The sequence below is a fragment of the Nanorana parkeri genome, unplaced genomic scaffold, assembly GCF_000935625.1.
Source record: "Nanorana parkeri isolate BGI_ZX_2015 unplaced genomic scaffold, ASM93562v1 scaffold823, whole genome shotgun sequence".
NCBI classification, from domain to species: Eukaryota; Metazoa; Chordata; class Amphibia; order Anura; family Dicroglossidae; genus Nanorana; species Nanorana parkeri.
Genome location: NW_017307091.1, coordinates 12,222 through 33,221, shown reverse-complemented (window position 1 = coordinate 33,221; position 21,000 = coordinate 12,222). Strand labels below are relative to the sequence as shown.

Genomic DNA, 21,000 nt, shown 5'->3' with positions numbered 1-21,000 from the left:
GGGGGGGGACCATCTGAAACTTTCTATGAACTGTGCAGGTTGTTTTGAGGAGTGGGAGATTCCTCCCTTCAATTGGTACCTGGGTATGTGAATTTCATAAGTTTAAAGTGAGATAAGTGGTTGTCTTACTAGGTCTACGGCCACCAATAACTAGGCAGACCCCAAAAGCCTCCAGGACACTGGAATTCCTCATATCCATGAGGGGAAGCTAGCATGGCCCTCGTGCTACCTGTTGGTTGCACCTCAAAAGTGTGAGTTGAATGATGTTAAGCTTTTTTGGATGCTGTATTAAATAAATCAAGTTACTCTATGTAGTCCTCTTAATTTACATTTCATTTATTGAGTGCATTGATTGTGGGATTGAGACCTAACATAAACACAGGCAGAGGATTGCTTGATATATGTCAATGTCAGAGGATGCAAACCTTTCCAGGGTGCAATTACTTTTCCATAGTGGGAAGGTATCTGAACAGAATGGAGAGGATTGCTGTATATTTTATGTTGTTGGAGAATATTTATCACAAGTTCTGTTTCCTTTTTGGAATGGGAGGTCCTTTGATACGGTAAGTCTCTGTCTTATTTGGGAGTCACAGTGAAGAAAAAGCACAGAGATTGTCCTGAATTAATAACAATAGGTTTTGCTTATTAATCACTGGCACTAAGAAGCTGAAGCTGTGACACTAAGTGTAGACATCGAAGATTTTTTAATGGCAAGTAGTGATTTTTTGTTTTTAGTATTGCTGCAAATTGATTATCATTTTGTAATGACTGTTAATTCCCTGATGATAATGACACTGCAGTAGCTCATTACTTTTAGGGCATTAGGGGATTTAAGAGCATGGAAGTAAGATTTTGTGCATTTCACACCATCTCCATGCGTTAATCGAAGTTTTGTGCGATTTATGTATGTACCGTGCAAGTCACCTCACATGCCATTATAGTGAGGGAGGTGCATTGCGTGACATTTCTTTGAATGGCACCCCAAGTGTACCTCCTTTCCACAGTGTGATCCACAACACTTTGTACAGTAAATACCGTGTGTTGCAGTAAGATTGAAAAAAATCATGCATGGGCTATTTTTTCACTCCCAACACATGGAATTTGCGGTACCTTGTGTTGCGGAGCAGCCAATTGCACTGCGGGTGGGAGGTACATTTGGGGTTCTATGCAAATGAATAGCATGCAACGCACCTCCCGCACTGTAATTACACAGGAGGTGCGTTGTGCAGTACGAGCATTATGTGAGATGTTGTGAACCGGCCATGATTGTATACTGAAAGCAAAATCAACATGTTAACTACAAAAATAAAAAAAATTGGATGAAATTATGCTTGCAAATGTTTGCTTTAATGTCAATTATTTGTATTTCAACTCAGAAATTCAGATGAAGCACAAACAACATCTGGTGGAGAAGACTGAGACTCTAGTGGAGCCTAGACCTCCAGGAACTACCCTGGAACCACAAACATTCCTCATCAATGAGCGTTATGTGAACCTGATTGTAGTCTCCACAGATCAGTTCAGGCAACGTCCCCAGAATGAGCTAATACAGACCGGGGTGAGACATGAGGAATGCTTGAAGAAAACACAAACTGGACTAGAGCAGATTTCTCCCAACAGGCTGTTCCGCTGGAGCCACCAGTCACAATGTGCACCACATGCAGTAATGGTGAGCGGAGTGCCAGGAATAGGGAAGACCACACTGATGCAGAAGTTTGTCTATGACTGGGTGACCGGAAAACACTACCAGAGATTTGCTTTTGTCTTCTCCTTCAGATTCCGGGACCTTAATAGACTGGGAGAGGTCAGCTTGGAGGAGATGATTCTACAACAATATCCGTATCTGAGGAGTCAGATTGGAGATATATTACAACATCCAGAGAGACTTCTGTTTATATTTGATGGTTTAGATGAAAGTATTCGACAAATAGATTTCAGGTTAATTGAATTGTGCTCATATACAGATCGTAGAACTAATTTTGGTGAGATTGTGGTCAGTTTGGTGAGGCAGAGGCTTCTAAAGGGTTGCTCTGTACTGATAACCAGCCGCCCAACCAGACTGGCTTCAGTTGATACTGGTGTCTTCCAGAGAATATCTGAAATTATGGGATTTCTCCATGGAGACAGAATTATCTTCTTCAATAATTTCTTTGGAAATGAGGAATTATCAGGAAAGGCTTTTCATTATGTGCAGGAGAATGACACACTGTACACTTTCTGTTATATCCCATCATACTGCTGGATCATCTGTACAGTGTTATCGATGTGCTTCAGAGCCCAACCAACAATCACTGATCAGCTGATGACATCATTGCCAAAAACAGTGACACAACTCTTTGTGACTTTTGTCTCCAACATTCTGGCCAATCACAGCCAGGATAAAGATAATGTTCACCCTGCCCGGGAACTGCTGACATCTATTGGGTGGATGGCAGAACACGGAGTCATGAATCACATGATTGTATTTGATAAACGTCATCTGGACTCATTCAGTGTGAGAAATGATAAACATCTCTTTTCATGTTTCATGATGGAATCTGGTCAGCCTCCTGATGTGGATTACACCTTCTTACATCTCACTCTTCAGGAGTTTTTTGCTGCTTTAGTCCATTTCATGAACTATAATCCGGACAGATTACAGAAAACACTTGATGAAGCTGAATCTCACAATGACGGTCGTGCTAAAATATTTCTCCGTTTCCTCTGCGGTCTCTCTGACTCTTCTACTAGATCCATGTTAAAGTCTCATGTGGGAGAATTGTCTACTCCGGCTGCCAGACATGTCATCACCTGGATCCAGAAGAAAATGGGAAAAGAACGAAGAGACAAGAGAGATCTTCTTAATGTCTTCTACTATCTCCATGAGAGCAGGAATAAGGCTCTGGTGTCACAATGTGTTGGATCAAACAAAGTTGACTTTTCTGATGTCTCCCTCAGCCCTCTGGACTGCTCTGTGCTGTCTTTTATGCTTCAATCCTGCAGAGAGACAGAAGAAGTAAATATAAATTTTTGTAAGATTCAGAGTGAAGGAATGAGGAAACTTGTACCGGCTCTTCACAACATCAAGAGTTTGAGGTAAAGAATAACTATGAATAGTCACATTTCTGTGTTAAACTGGAATGATCAGCAATCTCCCAGAGAAATGACTAATTATTGGTGTTACTTGTCTTCTATTATATGAGAACTTTATATGTATTGATGTGATCACATTGGATGACTGCATAGAATGAACAGATGAGTAGAGGCAGCAGAATGGGATCTCTGGGATGTCTGTCAGACACGTAGCAGTGATAGTATTGGTCCAGCGTCTGTGGGGTCTCAGACCTTACAGAGCTACAAGAGCCTAGCACGGCCTATATCTTCCCTCTTATGTGTGACCCCCGGAGGAAATTCTCCTTCCATTTATTGGTGAGGTCGCTGAATGATCAGATAAGAAGAGGAGACAATGACAGGACACCATTAGATGGTACACTTGGGAGTTTGGAGTGTGGTTCTGAATTTGCCTGAATATGCAGTCCATCTCCCATTCCCTCTAGTGGTGGCTAAGAATGAGTGAAATTAAAAGAGGAAGATGCCATTAAAGCTGAATTCTGGCCTTCCCTTCAGTCTTGCACAGTTGTAGTGGCTCCACTTACGAACTGACATTGCTTACTCTGATTTCACTGCACACTGTGAGCTTCTCATTGAATTTTTACATTTGCATTATTCCTCCCAAGAGGTTCTTCAGGAGTGTACTGAGACAGGTTGCTATGATGTTTTTAGAAAGCTATGTACACCCATGATCTGCCTACATTGCATAGAGAAGTACAGAGGCCCAGTGATTATATCACTGGATCTAAAAGAAGAGAGCAGAGAGCAGAGAAGAGACAGCCAACAGAGAGGGCTGGTGATGTCCCTGATGTAGAGAATAGTTACATTCATTCCTGGGGGAGAAATTAATTTTCTTCTGGTAACATTCTTCTCTTCTTCTACAGATTGTCTAATAATCATCTGACAGACATTTCCTGCCCCGACCTAGCATCTGGAATAAGAAATAACCGGACACTGAGGACACTGGACCTGTCCGGGAATAATCTGGAGGGTCCTCATTTCAGGGATGTGATGGAAGTTCTGACAACAAGCCGGATAGAGGAATTAGAGTGAGTATAACAGGACTGACCGAGACAATAATATTCTGGGACAGTTAACCCCTTCCTAATAAGCATATACTTACCTAGGAACTTTTAGAAATTGTAATTCCTGATACTGTGGTTTGGTTGATGAGGTGAAGGGCAGAGCTATGGTGGGTATGTCATTTTTATAGTGGGAGGGGCTTAAAAATAGGTCCAGAGCCTACACAATGGTGGATAAGTGGGATCCAGTTGCACTGTGTGTACACTATTCCAGTGCATGTGGCTCCCAGCTATCTGCCATTTCAATTACACTAACAGTGTCTGTAGGTGGCAGCTAGGTGCACTGTCCGTGTCTTTGGAAAGTACACGTGACTTTCACCTATCCATCATTCCAGTGAGACTGACGGTGCCTGTAGGTTGCAGCACCTAAGTGCACACACCTTTCCAGAGACACTGACAGCGCTCCTGACTGCCATCTATAGGCACTGCCAGTCTCGCTGGAATGGTGGATATGTGACTCCCACCTATATCCCCCACCCAGGTGCCAATAACAATACCACCTTTAGGTAGTACCTAGGTACGTTGTCAGTGTTACTGACATTTTAGTGTATTTAAATTGCACCTTGTAAAGGACTCATTAATCTTGGTCCCTTGCTGTGCAGCCCAGACCCTCCACTTGCCCTCTGGGACCACTGCCTGGGCTACAAAAAGTGTCCCTTATCTTGCTGCTGGCAGTAACTCCACTCACCTGATCAGGAAAGGTCACCGGTGGCTGCTATCCAAGATTCCTTCAGCCATTACCCACCTCCATTTTCTAATCCTACATAGCATCCCATCCCTTACCTCCCTCCAGAAAACCAATCAGTGGAAAGTGCAGTTTGTGTGTGACTCCATGCTGCTGTAGCAGACCAGCAGCCTGGAGGATTGCCTAATTTCAGAAATGACCTGGGAGCCAGTTTAAAAGTCTGGCCTTGCCCAGTCATTTCCGGAGAGTTACCAGATATGCATATATGTGGCCTCATTAAAGTGAACCCTACATGGGGCAGCATACTGTATATCCATATAACCATCAAATCTCACAGAACTGGACAGTGCTATTCATCAAGCATGGTGTCAGATTCCTCGCATCACCTTTCAACATCTCGTGGAGTCAATGCCAAGAAGAATCGCCGCAGTATTGAAGGCAAAAGGTGGCCCAACTAAGTACTGATGGGGTGGTCATAATAATCTGGCCACTCAGTGTATATGTGCTGCAAGCATGCTCCATAGGGGCATCCCCGAACCAGAGACAGAGCTCTCACTAACAGCACAGGCTCTTGTACTAATGATCAGGAGAAGGGAGGATGAGCTCCGGATCACATGATCACTGTAATAGCCTGTGATTGGCTATCACAGTGATAACTAGATATAGCACCCCCCATAATCTTTCTGCTCAGAAGAGGAGAAGAATTTAGATACAGAAAAGATGGCATAAGATAAATAGATAAAAATTAAAGCTAAAATATTTAGATCAGAAATTAATCTTAGTCAGTGGGCAAGCTAGACATTTTGTCACCCAGCGCAAAGGCTCAGAGTTTCTCCCCCAAAGGAGAAGTTCTCCATCCACACACCCAGTGATGCCCGATCACAGCACCCGGGGCACATGCCCTCCCACCCCTCCTAGATTCGGCCTTGGTGTTAGTGTGTCTTAGGTAGTGTAAATAAAATCAAAATTCTCATTATAGTTTTTGGGCCCTACTATGAGTAGAAATAACAAATAACGCTCTCATATGTGGTATCGCTGTGAATGTCAGGAGAGGAGAATTTATTTAGGGGTTTTGTTGATGGGTCATGGTGATAGCCAAAAATATACAACTTAAGTTTTGTTTTTTCCCTTACTTTATTTTTGGGTTTCCTTTTAATAATTAAATAAATTCAGGAGATATTCATTACCATTTACTATCAAATGTAGCCAATTCCAGACTGCTCTCTAAATCTTAGAATCTTATCATACTCTGTTATCAGCTATAAAATGGACTTCAACCGCCTCCTGTCCGGCCGTTTTAAGCAAATGGCTGGCTGGGAGCTTCCTGGATTTGACTGGCCATCTAAAGATGGCCTGTTGGCCCCGCCCACTTGTGCAAGTCGGAAACTACCCAAATTTAAAAACAGGCAGTGATGCCTGTTTACATGCAAGCGATCAGCCGACTATACAGCCGATGGATCGCTTGTATAACGTGCCGATCGTGCGCCCTCCCCGCCCGCAGCCCCCCCTCCGCTGGCTCCGAGCTCTGCTGTGCCCGGTGCAAGCCCTGGACCAGCATGGTGGCTCTGTGACAGGGGGATCAGATGGAGTTCGGTACACGAACTCCCTCCTATTCCCTCTCCGGTATCAGAATCCGGTATCACTCCCGCATTCTTGTGTCACTCCCCAGCTTCAGAAGCTGGAGAGAAGCTGCTGAAGCAGATCTCTGCTTCATCAGTTTCTTTGGGGGTCCTAGGTAACATTAGGGGTCTTGGAGACCCCTGATGTCTCCATAAAGAGGACCTGTCACATATCTCTGCTATCACATAGAGGGTTTCTTAGCCCCCTATGTGATAACATTAAGTGAAAAAAAAATAGGAAAAAAAATTAAAGTCACACACGAAAAAGAATAGAAACCCATCAAATTTGTTTTAAGTCCCCACCCATATATACACGCGTGAAAACATGCGTCGGGTACGCATACGTGCAAAAATGACAAGCAGTAATTGAGGGCCATCAATGAGAGCAGTAAGTCTAGGGCCATCAATCACTGATAACACTAAACTGATGAGCGGTAAAAGCTTTTAAAGTGTCGCCTATGGCCAATTTTGGGTATGGTAGTTTTCTGCGATTTTGCTGGTGCGTGCAATTTTAAAGCTTGACATGTTTGGTGTCTATATTACCGACGTGACCCCGTCTTTTATATTTTACCAAAAAATGGGTAATAATAATTGTTTCCTAACATAATGTAAAAAAAAAACATTTTCAGTAGTTTTTCCTTAATATAGTAAAAAAAAAAAAAAATCCCCAGTGGTGATTAAATACCACCAAAAGAAAGCTCTATCTGTCCCCAAAAAAATGTATAAAATGAATTTCAGTACAGTGTTGCATGACGGAATAAATGTCAGTCAAAGTACCGCAGCGCTGAATACTGAAAAATGGCCTGGCCAGGAAGGGGGTGTAAACACCTGGTCAGCAAATGGTTAAAAAAAACAAAAACTTAATATCTATTAATATAGAATAGGAAGTCGTACACGGGGGATCTGATCTTACTGCAATGACCAATCAGAGCCTCATACAAATTTCTTTCATCTGACATAACCATCCACTATTCAGTGTCGGGGGATCTCACCATTACTTCCTATGAGTACAGAGCTCTTATCAGCAGAGATAAATAGAATATCAGATACAAATCATCCCGTCCAATCATTAGCAATGCTGATTCCTCACACTGTCTGCTGATACCATTCATGCTCCGTACACAAGGAGATTATAGGACAATACGAGTCATGTCAGTGGTATTCTGTGCTCATCCTGTGTATGGAGATATCATCGTCTCTACACATGGAGGACAATATTGGGGTGTCTCCTCCATTATAATATTTCTCTTATAGAATTATATTTCCTGGAGTTTTATAAAGTGATGGAACATAAATGATTCCAATAAAGAGAAATGAGTTCCATTCATGTAGAGAATAGTTACATTCATTCCTGGGGGAGAAATTCATTTTCTTCTGGTAACATTCTTCTTTTCTTCTACAGTTTGTCTGTTAATCATCTGACAGACATTTCCTGCCCCGACCTGGCATCTGGAATAAGAAATAACCAGACACTGAGGATACTGAACCTGTCTAAGAACAATCTGGAGGGTCCTCACTTCAGGGATCTGATGGAAGCTCTGACAACAAGCCGGATAGAGGAATTACAGTGAGTATAACAGGACTGACTGAGACAATAATATTCTGGGACAGGTTAACCCCTTCCTTCCAAGCGTATTCATATATGTGGCTTCATGGAAGTAGGACTTTGTCGTGGGACCAGGGGTGCCCTCCTACCTGGGGTCTAGCGGGTACGGCAGAGATTTTAGGGTTCTTCTTGGGGTGATTTGGTGCCCAGCGGTGGCAGGTTGCGGGTGCGCGCATGAGTGACATGTGTGCGTGACGTGCGCATGTGGCGCTGCCGTGGCTTCATAGTCGCTTCAGGTGCTGATTATTACCATTGTGGCTTCCTTGTTTCCCAGACAACGGGGGCGTCGCTGGCCCCTGCTGGGTTTAAATTCCAGCCAGAGCCAAGACTTGTTGCTGAGTTATTCTGACATTTCCAAAGCAGCCACTATGCCTAATTTCCTGTCTTCCTTCCCTGCTATTTGGATCTCCTGGTTATCGACCCCTGGCTTGTCTCACCGTTTGATACTCGCTGCCTGCCTCGACCCGGACTGTACTCTGACAACGCATTTTGGATCATCCTATTTTGTACCTCAGCCTGGACTCTCCTTCTGGTATTGTTCCCTGCTATTGGGTTCCAATCCAGCAAACAGAGGGACTTTGCTCTTTCTCTAACAGACTTCTGTTGTGCGGCTGCATATATGTGTACAGGTGTTTGTACTGGAAGCGTGCTCCATAGTGTGTTCCCAACACAGAGACCGAGCTGACACCGACATTTCCAGGATTTGATCTAAATCAGGAGGACAGAGGACCGGTTCCTGATCTCTATGATAGTCAATCACAGGCTCTCATAGTGATTATTAGCTGTAGAATCCTCTCTAATGTCTGCTCTGTGAGGATAAAGAGGTACATTGGGTGAGTTAATAAAACTGGAGCAGTCACTTATAGTAACCAATCAGCTTCTATCTTCAATTTGGTCAGTTAAGTTTTGAAAATGAAAGATAGAAGCTGATTGGTTACTATAGGCAATGACTCCACATTCTGCCTGTTCTAGTCTTGATAAATTCTCCTCATTGCATCTTAGAGGAGAAGAATGTACACACACACAAAACAGACCGTGTACAACAGATACATAAAATAAACAGAAAAAAGTAAACTCAGGGCCTGATCCAGGTCAGTGTGGGGCTGTGTACACAACAATCACATTTTGGCTGATTCAGCAAGAATTGGCCAAAATTCAATCCATGGGTGGCCCTATACCCTTAGTGGGTGATCTGAGCTCATCTGGAAGGCATATTGTCTTCACTTGTGTTCTGGCTGTGCTTGAAAAAAATGGCCAGTGCTTCAATAATGCGTTCAGTGTGAATTGGCGACAGTGTTAGTGTTAGGGTCAGTGTCAGTGTGTTTTAGGCAGGATAAAAAAGTGAAATTCTCATAATTGTTTCTGGGCCCTACTATGAGTACAAACAACAAATAGCGCTGACATATTGGACATTTTTGATCATACTTACCATATTTTTTCCCTTCCTGACATGCTCCATGGCAGCATAAGACTGAGTAAGGCTCCACCTCCTCAACCCACACAGGACCACTAACTCATAAATTTACGTCCCCCAACAGCCATGGCGCTCCGTAATTAGAACCTACGACCGGTTGGGATGCTATGCTTCCATGGAGCATGTCAGGAAAGGAAAATCACGGTAAGTACGTAGTGTATTTTCGGCTTTCCTGACAGCTCCATATCAGCATACAACCAGGAAATAACTCCCAACACAGGGAGGGAATTCCATATTCATTTTAATCACATTTTGAACTAACAAACACAACTTTAGAACCAAATTATAGCGTGCTTAAGGCAGCTGGCTCTTCACAATAGTGTGTAATAAAAGGTAGGAATCAAGGACCAAGTAGCTGCTTTGCAAATCACTTCAGGAGATACTCCTTTCACTGCCGCCCATGAAGTAGATATACTGTGGGTTGAGTGAGCAGTCACTTCATACGGCATGACCAACCCCCTGGGTTTGTAGGTCAGAGAGATAACCTTCACCATCCAGAATGCAATCATTTTGCTGGAGGCTTTAGGTCCCATCTTTGCCCCTGCTGGAATGATGAACAGATGGTCTGACTTTTTAAAGGTCGCTGTTGTCCTAGTATATGCTTGCAAGGCTTTGCCCACATCAGGCGATCCAGTAGATCATTGCCTACCACTCGGAAGGCCAGAAGTACAATCTCTTGCCTGAGATGAAAAGTCGTAGTGACCTTCAGGGTGAAGCCCAGCTTAGGTATTAGAACGACTGGATCAGGGAAGAAAGACATGAATGGTTCCATTGCAGCTGCCAGAAACTCTTCTTGCTTAGGTCACTGCCACCAAAAATGAGGCCTTCAATGTGAGATGCCAAAGAGACAACCCCTTTTCAAAGGCTTTTGAGGCCAAGAAATCCAATACAAGGGGAAGATCCCATTTTGAAAATAGCGGTCTGCTTGGTGGATTTAACATAAGCGCTTAAAAAAATTGCACCACAAACTCAGTCATGGACCATCGAACCTTACTGAAAGCTGAAATTGCTGATATCGGTCTTTAGTGTGCTTAGGCTGAGGCTCATATCCATGTCTTTTTGGAGAAATTCCAATGCATTTTGGACTTGGAGCTTTGTTGCTGCAAAATTATGAGATGAAGCAAACTCTAGGAATGTCTGCCACACTCTTTCAGGCCATGAGAAACAGTTTTTTGGGGGCTCCATGAAGTATTGGTCCCTGTGACAGAACATTTGGTAGCTTCAGCAGTGGGAATGAGTTCCCTGTGTTCAGTTCCAATAGCAGCGGATATCATTGGTACCAGTGGAAAAGCACATGCCATTTTAAAATGGCCACTCCGATGTCAGCGCATTCATTCTCCATGCTAGTGAGCAGGGTGCTCTTGAGAAGAATATCGTTCAAAAGCCTTTTGAACACTTCAGGCAACAGATCCAATTTGGTGTTGTCCAGTGCTGTCCTCAACAAAGACAGCTGACAGGTGAAGAAGATTAAACCTGTGACCATGAAAGGATGGAAGTCACTTCCTGTGTGTGTGGCTGCATTTGCCTCTTGACATATGCTAGCACATGATAACAGAGCCTAAAAGGCTGCCTTTAGCTTCAGGACATTGGTACTGACTCTTTTTGCTGGAAAATGCTATCGGCCTTGAGCTAATCTGCCCATGAACACTGCCCCCTAACTTGTTCTGCATACGTTGTCACCAATGTCCAAGATATCAGAAGAAGTGGATGAGAGTTCTGCAGATTCTCTCCTGTAATCGTCCAGTTCAAGCTCTTTTTGTTTTTTATAACTGAATTGATCTAAATTATATGGTCGAGATCTTCCTATAGCCACTGATTGAGAAAGCCGATCTGAAATGGGCAAGAATTTCATTGGGATTACTTCACCATAGGAATGGACAAGGTTATGGTTCCTACTAACTGAAGACATAGAGCCACTGAAAGACACTTGCTTGATGCTGTTTGAGTCATCCTCTGTACCTTTCCTGCAGGCAGGGAAATCTGATGGTATCTATTCTTGCTCCAAAGTAGATGATAACCTGTGAGGGAACGAAATGACTCTTGGCAACATTGACCACCCAACCAAAGTCTTCCAGGGTTGACAACATAAGATCTCTGTGTATTACTAGAGTCCCCTGATCTTGACTCAGCAACAAAATGTTGTCTAAAAAGTGGTATATGCGAAACTTCTTTCTCAGATGGGCAAGTGCTAGAAGCACCTTCGTGAAGTTTTGAGGTGATGTAGTGAGGCTGAAGGGAAGTGTACTGCAATTGCTATGTAGTTAATTGAATCAATAGGATCACAACTGCAAACACAACTTACTGTGGTTAAAGGAGAACTATGGGGTTAGGGCTTTTCCCCATACTTCTCCTTAGGGTAACAGGAGGACACAAATTAGCGTCCTCCTGTCACCCTAAGCTCAGTAAAACACGAGCTACAGCTCGCGGTATACTGAGACGCCACAGCTGAAGCGGATCCTGACAATTATGTCTGGATCCGCCCAGCTGCGTGAGTGACAGCTGGCTCTGCCTATCTAGAGGCAGAGCCAGCTGTACCCGGCCCCTCCCCCGTCCATTCCGCCAGTCAGCGCTGGAGGATCGGAGCGGGGAGGGGGAATCCAGCCCCTCCCATGTCACGGCAGAGAGCTGTGACAGGATCGTGAAGTAAGCGAACACCGGTATGTGTTCGCTCACTTCCCGATCTACTGAGCCGCCCTGTGACAGTCGCATTGTTACAGGTCGGCTAGAACTATGAGGTGAGTGAAAAGCACTCACCTCATAGTTCTCCTTTAAGTACTATAGAACCAGTCCATACGGTCTTATAACTCAATTATGAGCAAAAGTCCAGTGCTATATCAAGTAAATCAAATATTTGGTACAACGTAAGTCCATCAGAATATCTATGCCGCTCTTAGCTCACATAGGGCAATAATCCAAATTAAAGTGTATATCTTCAATATGCATTCAATATAAGACAATTAATAACTCATCGTAAAGCAAAGTCTCTGACTACTATAACTCAAATTAAACTTGAAGTTCCTTCACTTCATAGAGACAATAGATAAGAAAGTCTTTGAATAGCAGAAGTAATGAATACTTGCGGTTAGGTAGTTCCCCTTTAAACAGATCCTAGCCAGCAGTCTGTAGCAAGCTTGTCTTCAGGCACTGAATCTGCAGTATAGATGCAGTATAGATTATATGCAGTATACCAGCTGGGGTCACTGTAACAGGGAGTAGAGGAGATCCCAGGCAGGTCTTGAAGCAGAGGTTGGAGAAAAGTCAGGAAGTGTCACTGTGACAGGGTGAAGGGGATCACAAGTCCCAGCTGCTACTCGTAGCATTCGGTGGAGACGGAGGATCAGCGCTGAGTGCCCGCCATCAGCTGTATTGCTTGGACACCAAGCATTTAAATTTCGCCCTTTAAGCCGGCTACTGAGGAGCTGCGTGACGTCGAGGGAGGGTAGGCGGAGCTACCTGCAGATCCTGGAATGCCAGAGAACATGACAAGGTGAGTATGTTACAGGAAAGCAATTGAAGTGAAAGTGAAGCTGGCCTAGTGAAAAGTGAAGAAACTTCTGAAAGTCTTGGTGCCCTGGAATATAGAAGTAAGTGTCTTTTTAAATGGTTGAAAGCAGCCAATCCCCTGGCCGAACAACTTGCAGAATTGTTGGCAGTGACTCAATTTTGAATCTTTCCTTCTTGATGAACCTGTTCAGCTATCTTAGGTCAAGTACCGATCCATATTCCCGGGTTTTCTTCAGTACCAGGAATAGTGGTGAATACATTCCAGTGAAGCATTCTAACTTTGTTACAGGGACTATGGTTTTCCTTTTCATTAGCATTCTCACATAAGAAAAGAGTGCCTCTTTCTTTATCTCTAAGCTTCGTATCCCTGTTGCAATCACTTTTAAGTGAGGTGTCCACTGGAATATCCATGTATGGCCCTTCAAAATTGTATTGAGGACCCACCTGTCCCCTATGTTGATCACCTGGACTCCCCAAAATCTGGATAACCTGGCCTCCACATGGTGAATCTGGGTGGGCCCCCATCAAAAAGACTTCTGGGATTGTTGACAGGCAGGGAAGACTTCAGAAAATACAAACAAGAGCGCATACATATAATTTTGAAAATGTGAATTGTAAAATGTAGACGCTGTTAGGGGACTTGGGACACTTAGTGGTGGTGAGTATGTGGGAAATTATATTAATGTTTGGATCTCTAATTCTTCATTGAGTCCTGTGGGAGTAAGGGTGTTGAGTGGATAGATCCAGTAGGGACAGCTGAAAGCGTTCTGGGTGGGATAATTGCTTCGGAATGGTCTCTTTAAAAGGTGCCCATACAGTGCACGATTCTCGTACGAGAATCGCGTGAAATCCCGCAATCGTACGATAATGATCGTGCATCTTGCAAAAGGACCCCAAATTAGGCCATTTACTTCCAGCCAGACCAACCGTCACTTTTAGAAAGTTTTTTTTTTTTCTGTTTGACTGTTCCTATTCATCTGTTTCTGGGATCCAATAGACTCTACACTCTCTGGAAAAGAACTGAGGTTGCCTGGATATTTCCTGAAGATTGAATTCTACATTTTCTATGTATATATACATTGATAACCACCATGTTATCACTACATTTTTATCACAACAAACCTTAGCGCCCTTCTGCCTGTTACTTAGAACAGCATGACTCTAGCCAGAGATCTGTTAATATGGACTGCCGCTTCAGCTATTAATGCAGAAGATAATTTAATCTCCCTTAATGATGCTATTATCTCAGTTTTAAATTCATGCTTCCATCACTCTGGACACTGAGGCAAGTGCTGTTGCTGGTTTGCACACTCCCCCTGCTGTCAGATAGATCTTTTTAAGATCTAATTCAATGCGACTATCCATCACATCTTTAAAAGTTACAGCATCATGAAGGGGCAGTGTAACATGTCTGGCCAGGGCCACATCCACCCAGGGAGAGTTATCCAGACGTTTAACTTCTTCCTTTTTAAAAGGATAGAGCTTTGCAAACCGATTGTGGAATGGAGATTTTTTTTCACCTGTACCCACTCATCTGAGATAATTTCTTTCAATTCTTTGAAGAAAGCAAAATTAGATCCTTCTTTCTTCATGTGCTTAAACTACTTCCTTTTCCTCTGAGGTTCTACTTCAGCTTCCTCACCGTATAACACCTGCTTCCCTGCATTTACAAATGGCTGGACCAGCATGCATGAAATCAATCCCTCCCTTATATTCATCTTCTTCTGAAGAGTCCACTCGGGTAGGCTCCTGAGCTGGTATAATCGGGGTGTTAGGGGATCAGATGTTTGACTGATGAGCAATTGCAGACTGACCTGGAGGTAACCTGGACTGTGAGGCAAATTCTTTCAGCAATTCCTGGTACGCTTGTTTCGTTAAATTCACTACTTGTAGATTATCCACCTCTCTATCCCTGGTTGCTTCTAGAAGCAGATTTCACACAGTGTTTTCCCAGGAAGGTCTATGTTCGGACATGCCCAGCAACCTTCTGCATCTGGTCTGATGTATCAATGTATTTCATGAGTTCTATATGATTTTGTAATCATAACAGCAAGAGTGTCATTCATCTCTGGATGATGAACAATGAATAGATGAAGCCAAATCCCATCTGCTGCAACTAATTTACGATGGCCTCATATCAGATCTGCAAGTGCTAAACAAGTATTATGGAAACATAGTGATCATTGGAGGGAGGTCTGGTCCGCTGCACCCCTCTCAAAAGTACAGAAAAACAAATACGATAGGTGCAAGCCTTTTCCTATTACATAGAAATTGGGGGCTTTTAATCCAGCATACCAGACCAAACAATGAAAGCGACAAATTAGTTAGTTAACATTTTTATTATTACATATTCATTTTAAAAACAATAAAACATTTAATAAAACCAATGGTTACTTGTGCTGGTCCTTACAGCCATTTTTGTAGGATTTTCACCATCAAAGTGGTATCTCTTTGCAAAGCTGTCACATTATTGATGTATATTCTCATTCCATTCATAAACATTGTGTTTAAAGGTCCTTGACATATTTTGCCCAATGGGCTTCCACAGGAGGACAAAACCATCAAACTACAAAAAAAATAAAAAACAATAATAAAAAAAATGTCTTGCGATGGTTGTAAAGTGTATGGCCACCTTAACACAGAGCAACCAACAGTAATATATATAGCAAGAGTTCTCACAATACTGGAGCTGTATACCTGCGGAGAATTCAGCACAGAGAATAGTGGCAAACAGCAGAAGGTAGTTAACAAGGTCCGCCATGATAGCAGTGGGGCCGAGTTAAATAGGGTGCTAACCCCTAGCTTCTCCCTCCTTCCATGTAATGATGCACTTGCCCCGGGTGCAGGACTGAGGTGGGATGTACTTTCACTTGGGGGGGCAGGGAGGGATGTACTGTCACTGGGGGGTGAGGTGGTCAGGGAGGGATGTGTGCAGCTTCTGAGAAAATACGCTATTAGTGTAGCGGGAGTGATGCAAAATGCCCCCGCTATGCTAATAGCGTATCTTCCCAGAAGCTGCACACAGCGCGCGCCAGTTTAAGTAGTTACCAGCACACGCTGTATGCAACTTCTAACAGCGTGGGAGACGGGAGGCCACACTTGTTGGTGAATCCAGGAATCAGGTGAGTATTAGGAAAAAAAAAAGTTTTATTTGATGTTCTATTCTTAGTTCTATAATGGCATTGTAGTACTTTCAGGTGGAATACAGCTTCATAAGATATCAGCTAGGGAACTACAAGTCCCAGCATGCCCTCATGGCCCCTGTACAACAACCAGATATTGCCGTTCCCTTGGTGATATGTGTGAGTGTGGGGGGGTGTACAGGGACAATGATGGCATGCTTGGACTTGTAGTTCCTTAGCTGATATATATGTGTGGGGGGTGGGGGGTACAGTTCCAGTGGATGTTTATATAATATGGGGGGGGCGAAAAAAAATGTTCTGCCCCGGGCGCCCATAACTCTCGTTACGCACACTGAATGAATGAAATGCCCTGAACAGAACAAAGTATAATTCACCCGGATACACTAAGTAGCTGTAAAGATATGAACAGTCTTACTAACACATCACAAAGCTGGAAAACTGGGTTCAGGGATTAAGATTTGTTTTCTCTTCATCATTAAGGGGGTAACATTCCAATCATGAAAATAATCTGATAATGGAAACACAATGGATCTCATTATTGGACTCCCTAAGTAGCCAATCACAGACTGTTCTCTAATCTTAGAACCTTATCACACTTTGTTATCAGATATGAAAATATTTTTTTTTTCTAAATGTTTTTTAAAATTGTAAACATTAAATGGAGTCTGATATATAATATTTACATTCAATCCTGGGGGAGAAATTCATTGTCTTCTGGTAACATTGTTCTCTTCTTCTACAGATTGTCTGAAAATCATCTGACAGACATTTCCTGCCCCGACCTGGCATCTGGAATAAGAAATAACCAGACACTGAGGACACTGAACCTGACTGATAACAACCTGGAGGGTCCTCATTTCAGGGATCTGATGGAAGCTCTGACAACAAGCCGGATAGAGGAATTAGAGTGAGTATAACAGGACTGACTGAGACAAAAATATTCTGGGACAGTTTAACTCCTTCCCGCAGTGCGTACACGTACTGTATATGTGGCTTCATGGAAGTTAGATGTCTTTTGTGTGCCTGCATATACTGTATGTGTACATGTGTTTGTGCTGGAGGTGTGCTGAATAGCACATCCCCAACACAGAGACCTAGCTGACACTGATAGCTCCAGGGATTGTAATAATGATAGGGAGCTGGGAGGACCAATCAGCTGTAACCACTGTCAGAATACAATGTACACAGCAGAAGATTTGTTCATCCACAATGTTAGTGTGGATGGAGGAATTTGTCATATTCTTTTCATTCAACCTGTGAGGTTGAATGAAAAATATGTCTTGTGTGTACCCAGCCTTAGTGTCAGTGTGTTTTAGGGAGGATAAAAAATAAAAATGGTCACTATTGTTTCTGGGCTCTACTAAGAGTACAAGCAACAAATATCGCTCACATAGGTGGTACCGCTGTGAATGTCAGGAGAGGAAATGTACTGTATTTTGGGGTTGTTCTTTGGTTGGTGGGTCATGGTAATTACAATATACAAGTAAGTGTATTTATTTTACTATTTAGAGCCAGTTTTCCTTTAAAACCAAAAAAGTCAGATAGATGATAGAGGAGATTTTAATTACCATTTACTACTAAATGAATGAAATGTCCTGATCATAACAAAGTATGTCCGTGAAGGTTCTCATTAATTCAGGTCATGGTATATCTGTAAAAATGAAGTCAAGGGAACTGGACTTGCTGTATTTTTCTTGAAGATGTTTCACTGGTCATCCAACTAGCTTCCTCAATTCAGAATGACTTGTACAAAAAATGCTTTGGTAATAAATATATAAATAAAACACCTCCTAGCTCCAATTATGCAAATGCAATCAACTAACAGACTATGTGGTTTGGAGCAACATTAACCATATTTATTCCGAGAATTTTTGTAGAAGTCATTCTGACTTGAGAAAGCTGGTTGGATGATCAGTGAAACGTCTTCAAGAAAAATACAGCAAGTCCAGTTGCCTTGACTTAATTCTTACAGCTATAACAAAGTATAATTCACCCGGATACACTAAGTAGCTGCAAAGATATGAACAGTTTTACATCAAAAAGCTGAAAAACTGGGTTCAGGGGTTAAGATTTGTTTTCTCCATCATTAAGGGGTTAATATTACAATCATGAAAATAATCTGATAATGTAAACACAATGGATCTCATTATTGGACTCCCTAAGTAGCCAATCCCAGGCGGTTCTCTAATCTTAAAATCTTATCACACTCTGTTATCAGTTATCATGAAATGGACATTTTCTAAGAACTTTACAAATATAAACATTAAATTGGGTCTAATATGTATTATTATAGATGAGTCTCATACAAATTTCTTTCATCTGACATAACCATCCGCTATTTCCCGCACCGAAGGTAAGTGAAGAAAAAAAAACAAAAAACAGCGCAAGCATCGGGGCATTTTGGCAAGTACAAGTACTTGTCAAAATGCCCTGTTTTTTCCGCCCTCACCCTGCAGCGCCCTCAGGCAGCCGCTTGCCTTGCCTTGCAGTAGCGCCGGGCCTGGCAGAGATAAATAGAATATGGGATAAAAATCATGCCGTCCAATCACTAGCAATGGTGATTCCTCACACAGTCTGCTGATACCATTCATGCTCCATACACAAGGGTCCCCCCAAAGGTCGTACCAGACCCTTAAGTTAAAGATGAAAGTGTGTGGGGTTCTCCCATAAAGTCATACCAGGCCCTTAAGGTCTGGTAGGAATTTTAAGGAGGAACCCCACCCCCAAAAATAGGGAAAAAAGGAAATGGGGGTCTTTCTAATATTCCATTCCATACCCCTACCCATTCACTAAAGGATTACATTAAATGTTTAAATAAGATGCCAGACTTTTAGAAAATATTCCTTTTAAATTGGAAAAAAAAAAAAAGTATTTTATTAATATAAAAACAAAAAAGCCAAAAACTGATCATAATCCAGCATCAATTACGACATCCTGTGTTGTCCACGACGATGACGACTCAACAAAATAAATAATAATAATTTTTTGAAAATGACGTACACCGACCCGACCGCACACGTCAAACTCCTGCTGCATAATGAAGCGGCTGACAGATGGCGGCAAAATAAAAACAATTGGGCAGAGCTAGCAGTGACAGCTAGCTGTGCCCAACTGTTTCCTTTTGGCCGGGCACCTGCCAGTCTACTAGCAGGTCCTGACCAATAGCTAACAACTGTGACGCCACGGCCGGCTCCGCCCAGTTATTGTTTAATGACAGATCAGGGTCCCCAGGGCATTTCGGGACGCTGATCTGTCATTACAACTGGGCAGAGCCAGCCATGTGATCACGGCTGGCTCCACCCAGCTGTGATTTGCGTGGAGAACAGCCAGCCTCTCGGCCTTCGGTTAGACTGAACCGAATGGCTCAGGCGGCCGAAGGGTGCCGAAGGATCAGCCGAAGCTACGGCTGGATCCTTCGGCTCCATAGTGAATAACCCTTTAAGTGTGTCTATTTGTCTTAATTTGCTTTTAATTACTGCATTTCAATATTAATATAAGTCAATACAGAGTTTATGGTATGGTATAGTATGGGGTATAGCATTAGTTAGACCTATTTTTAATTGTAACTCTCAAGCAACCAGAAACCACATTTAACTGGAATCTAACAATCCCCATGGATGCCAGATAAGGGGGAGTTTACTGAGCACTTGTCCTGACTTCCTGTTTTAGAGTGATTACTTTTTCAAGCAGAGTGCTATGCAGTCTCCCTTATGCGTGCTAGTAAGCTGTGTGTGTCTCCACAAACAACAAAAGGCACAACAAATCCAGCTGCTTCCCTCCCCCTTGCCCCCCTCCTTCAAGCTAGTAGATAAACAATTGCTGGAGTCTGCTCTGTCCTTTGTGATCTTGTACTGGACAGGAAATTCAGGAAAGCTGAGCTAAGAGACTTGGAAGCAGCTGTTCAAAAACATGACGATTGAAAGTGTTTGGGCTGTTGGAAATACAACAGCTTCTGCTAATGTACTGTAACTATGTATTTTAAGCACTAGATGGCGCTGTAGTGCAATTTCATTCTTTATTCTTATGCCTGTTTATCTATGATCTATATGTTTCCTGTTTGATGATGTATTTCTATATACATGTGTGCAACATTCTTCTAAGCAAGTTAAACTTAATTCAGCATTCCTCAAGATCTCAGTGCTTCATCTAAACACATAACAAACATGGACAAAAAAAAAAAGTTAAGCAATGCTTTGCTGGCAATGTATATTTGTTTGATTAATTATTGAAAAAAGTTTGAGTGCAATACTACTTTACCCACACTGCACAACTTTTGCAATGAAAACATGCATCTGGATCCCCTTACTGCAAATGCGTGACCCCATTAATTCTTCACATTGCTTCCTTGTTCCCTCTGCAGTTTTGTCATGTGAATTATTCATTCCAATCAGCGGCTCCTTACCATCAACACTCCGGCCTCAGATTTTCAGTTTGCAGTGTACTCAGCAGTGGCGTAACAACCGGGGGGGGGGGCAGCAGGGGTGCGGGCCCCGGGCGAAAAGGGAAGGGGGGGCGCCGGCCGAAAATGGCACTTTCGGCTAAAAGCCGAAAGTGACATTTACTGCCGTTTTGTCGGCGCGGCCGTGATTCCTTTCATCCCCGCTGGGACACAGAGCAGTGCCCAGCAGGGATGAAAGGAATCAGAGAGAAAATGACAGCCGGCCGAGCGCTGCGGGACGAGCGCTGTGAGCGGCCGGTGTCTTTCCTCCCACACCGCTCGGCCGCCTATCACAGTGCAGCAGAGCGGTGTGGGGGCGGAGACAGCCAGCGCTGTCACAGGAGGCTGGGCTCTCCTCT

General features: G+C 43.0%; 1 protein-coding gene across 1 annotated transcript in view; it reads left to right on the top strand.

Moving 5' to 3' along the window:
* LOC108794212 (NACHT, LRR and PYD domains-containing protein 3-like) overlaps window positions 1-21,000 on the top strand; it is a gene marked incomplete at its 3' end in the record, with an annotated part of 134,507 nt that overhangs the window by 103,591 nt on the left and 9,916 nt on the right. The window contains exons 6-7 of the mRNA XM_018565214.1: window positions 7,879-8,043; window positions 16,946-17,110. Of these exons, the coding sequence (XP_018420716.1) occupies window positions 7,879-8,043; window positions 16,946-17,110 (330 nt within the window). The remainder of the gene's footprint in view (window positions 1-7,878; window positions 8,044-16,945; window positions 17,111-21,000) is intronic.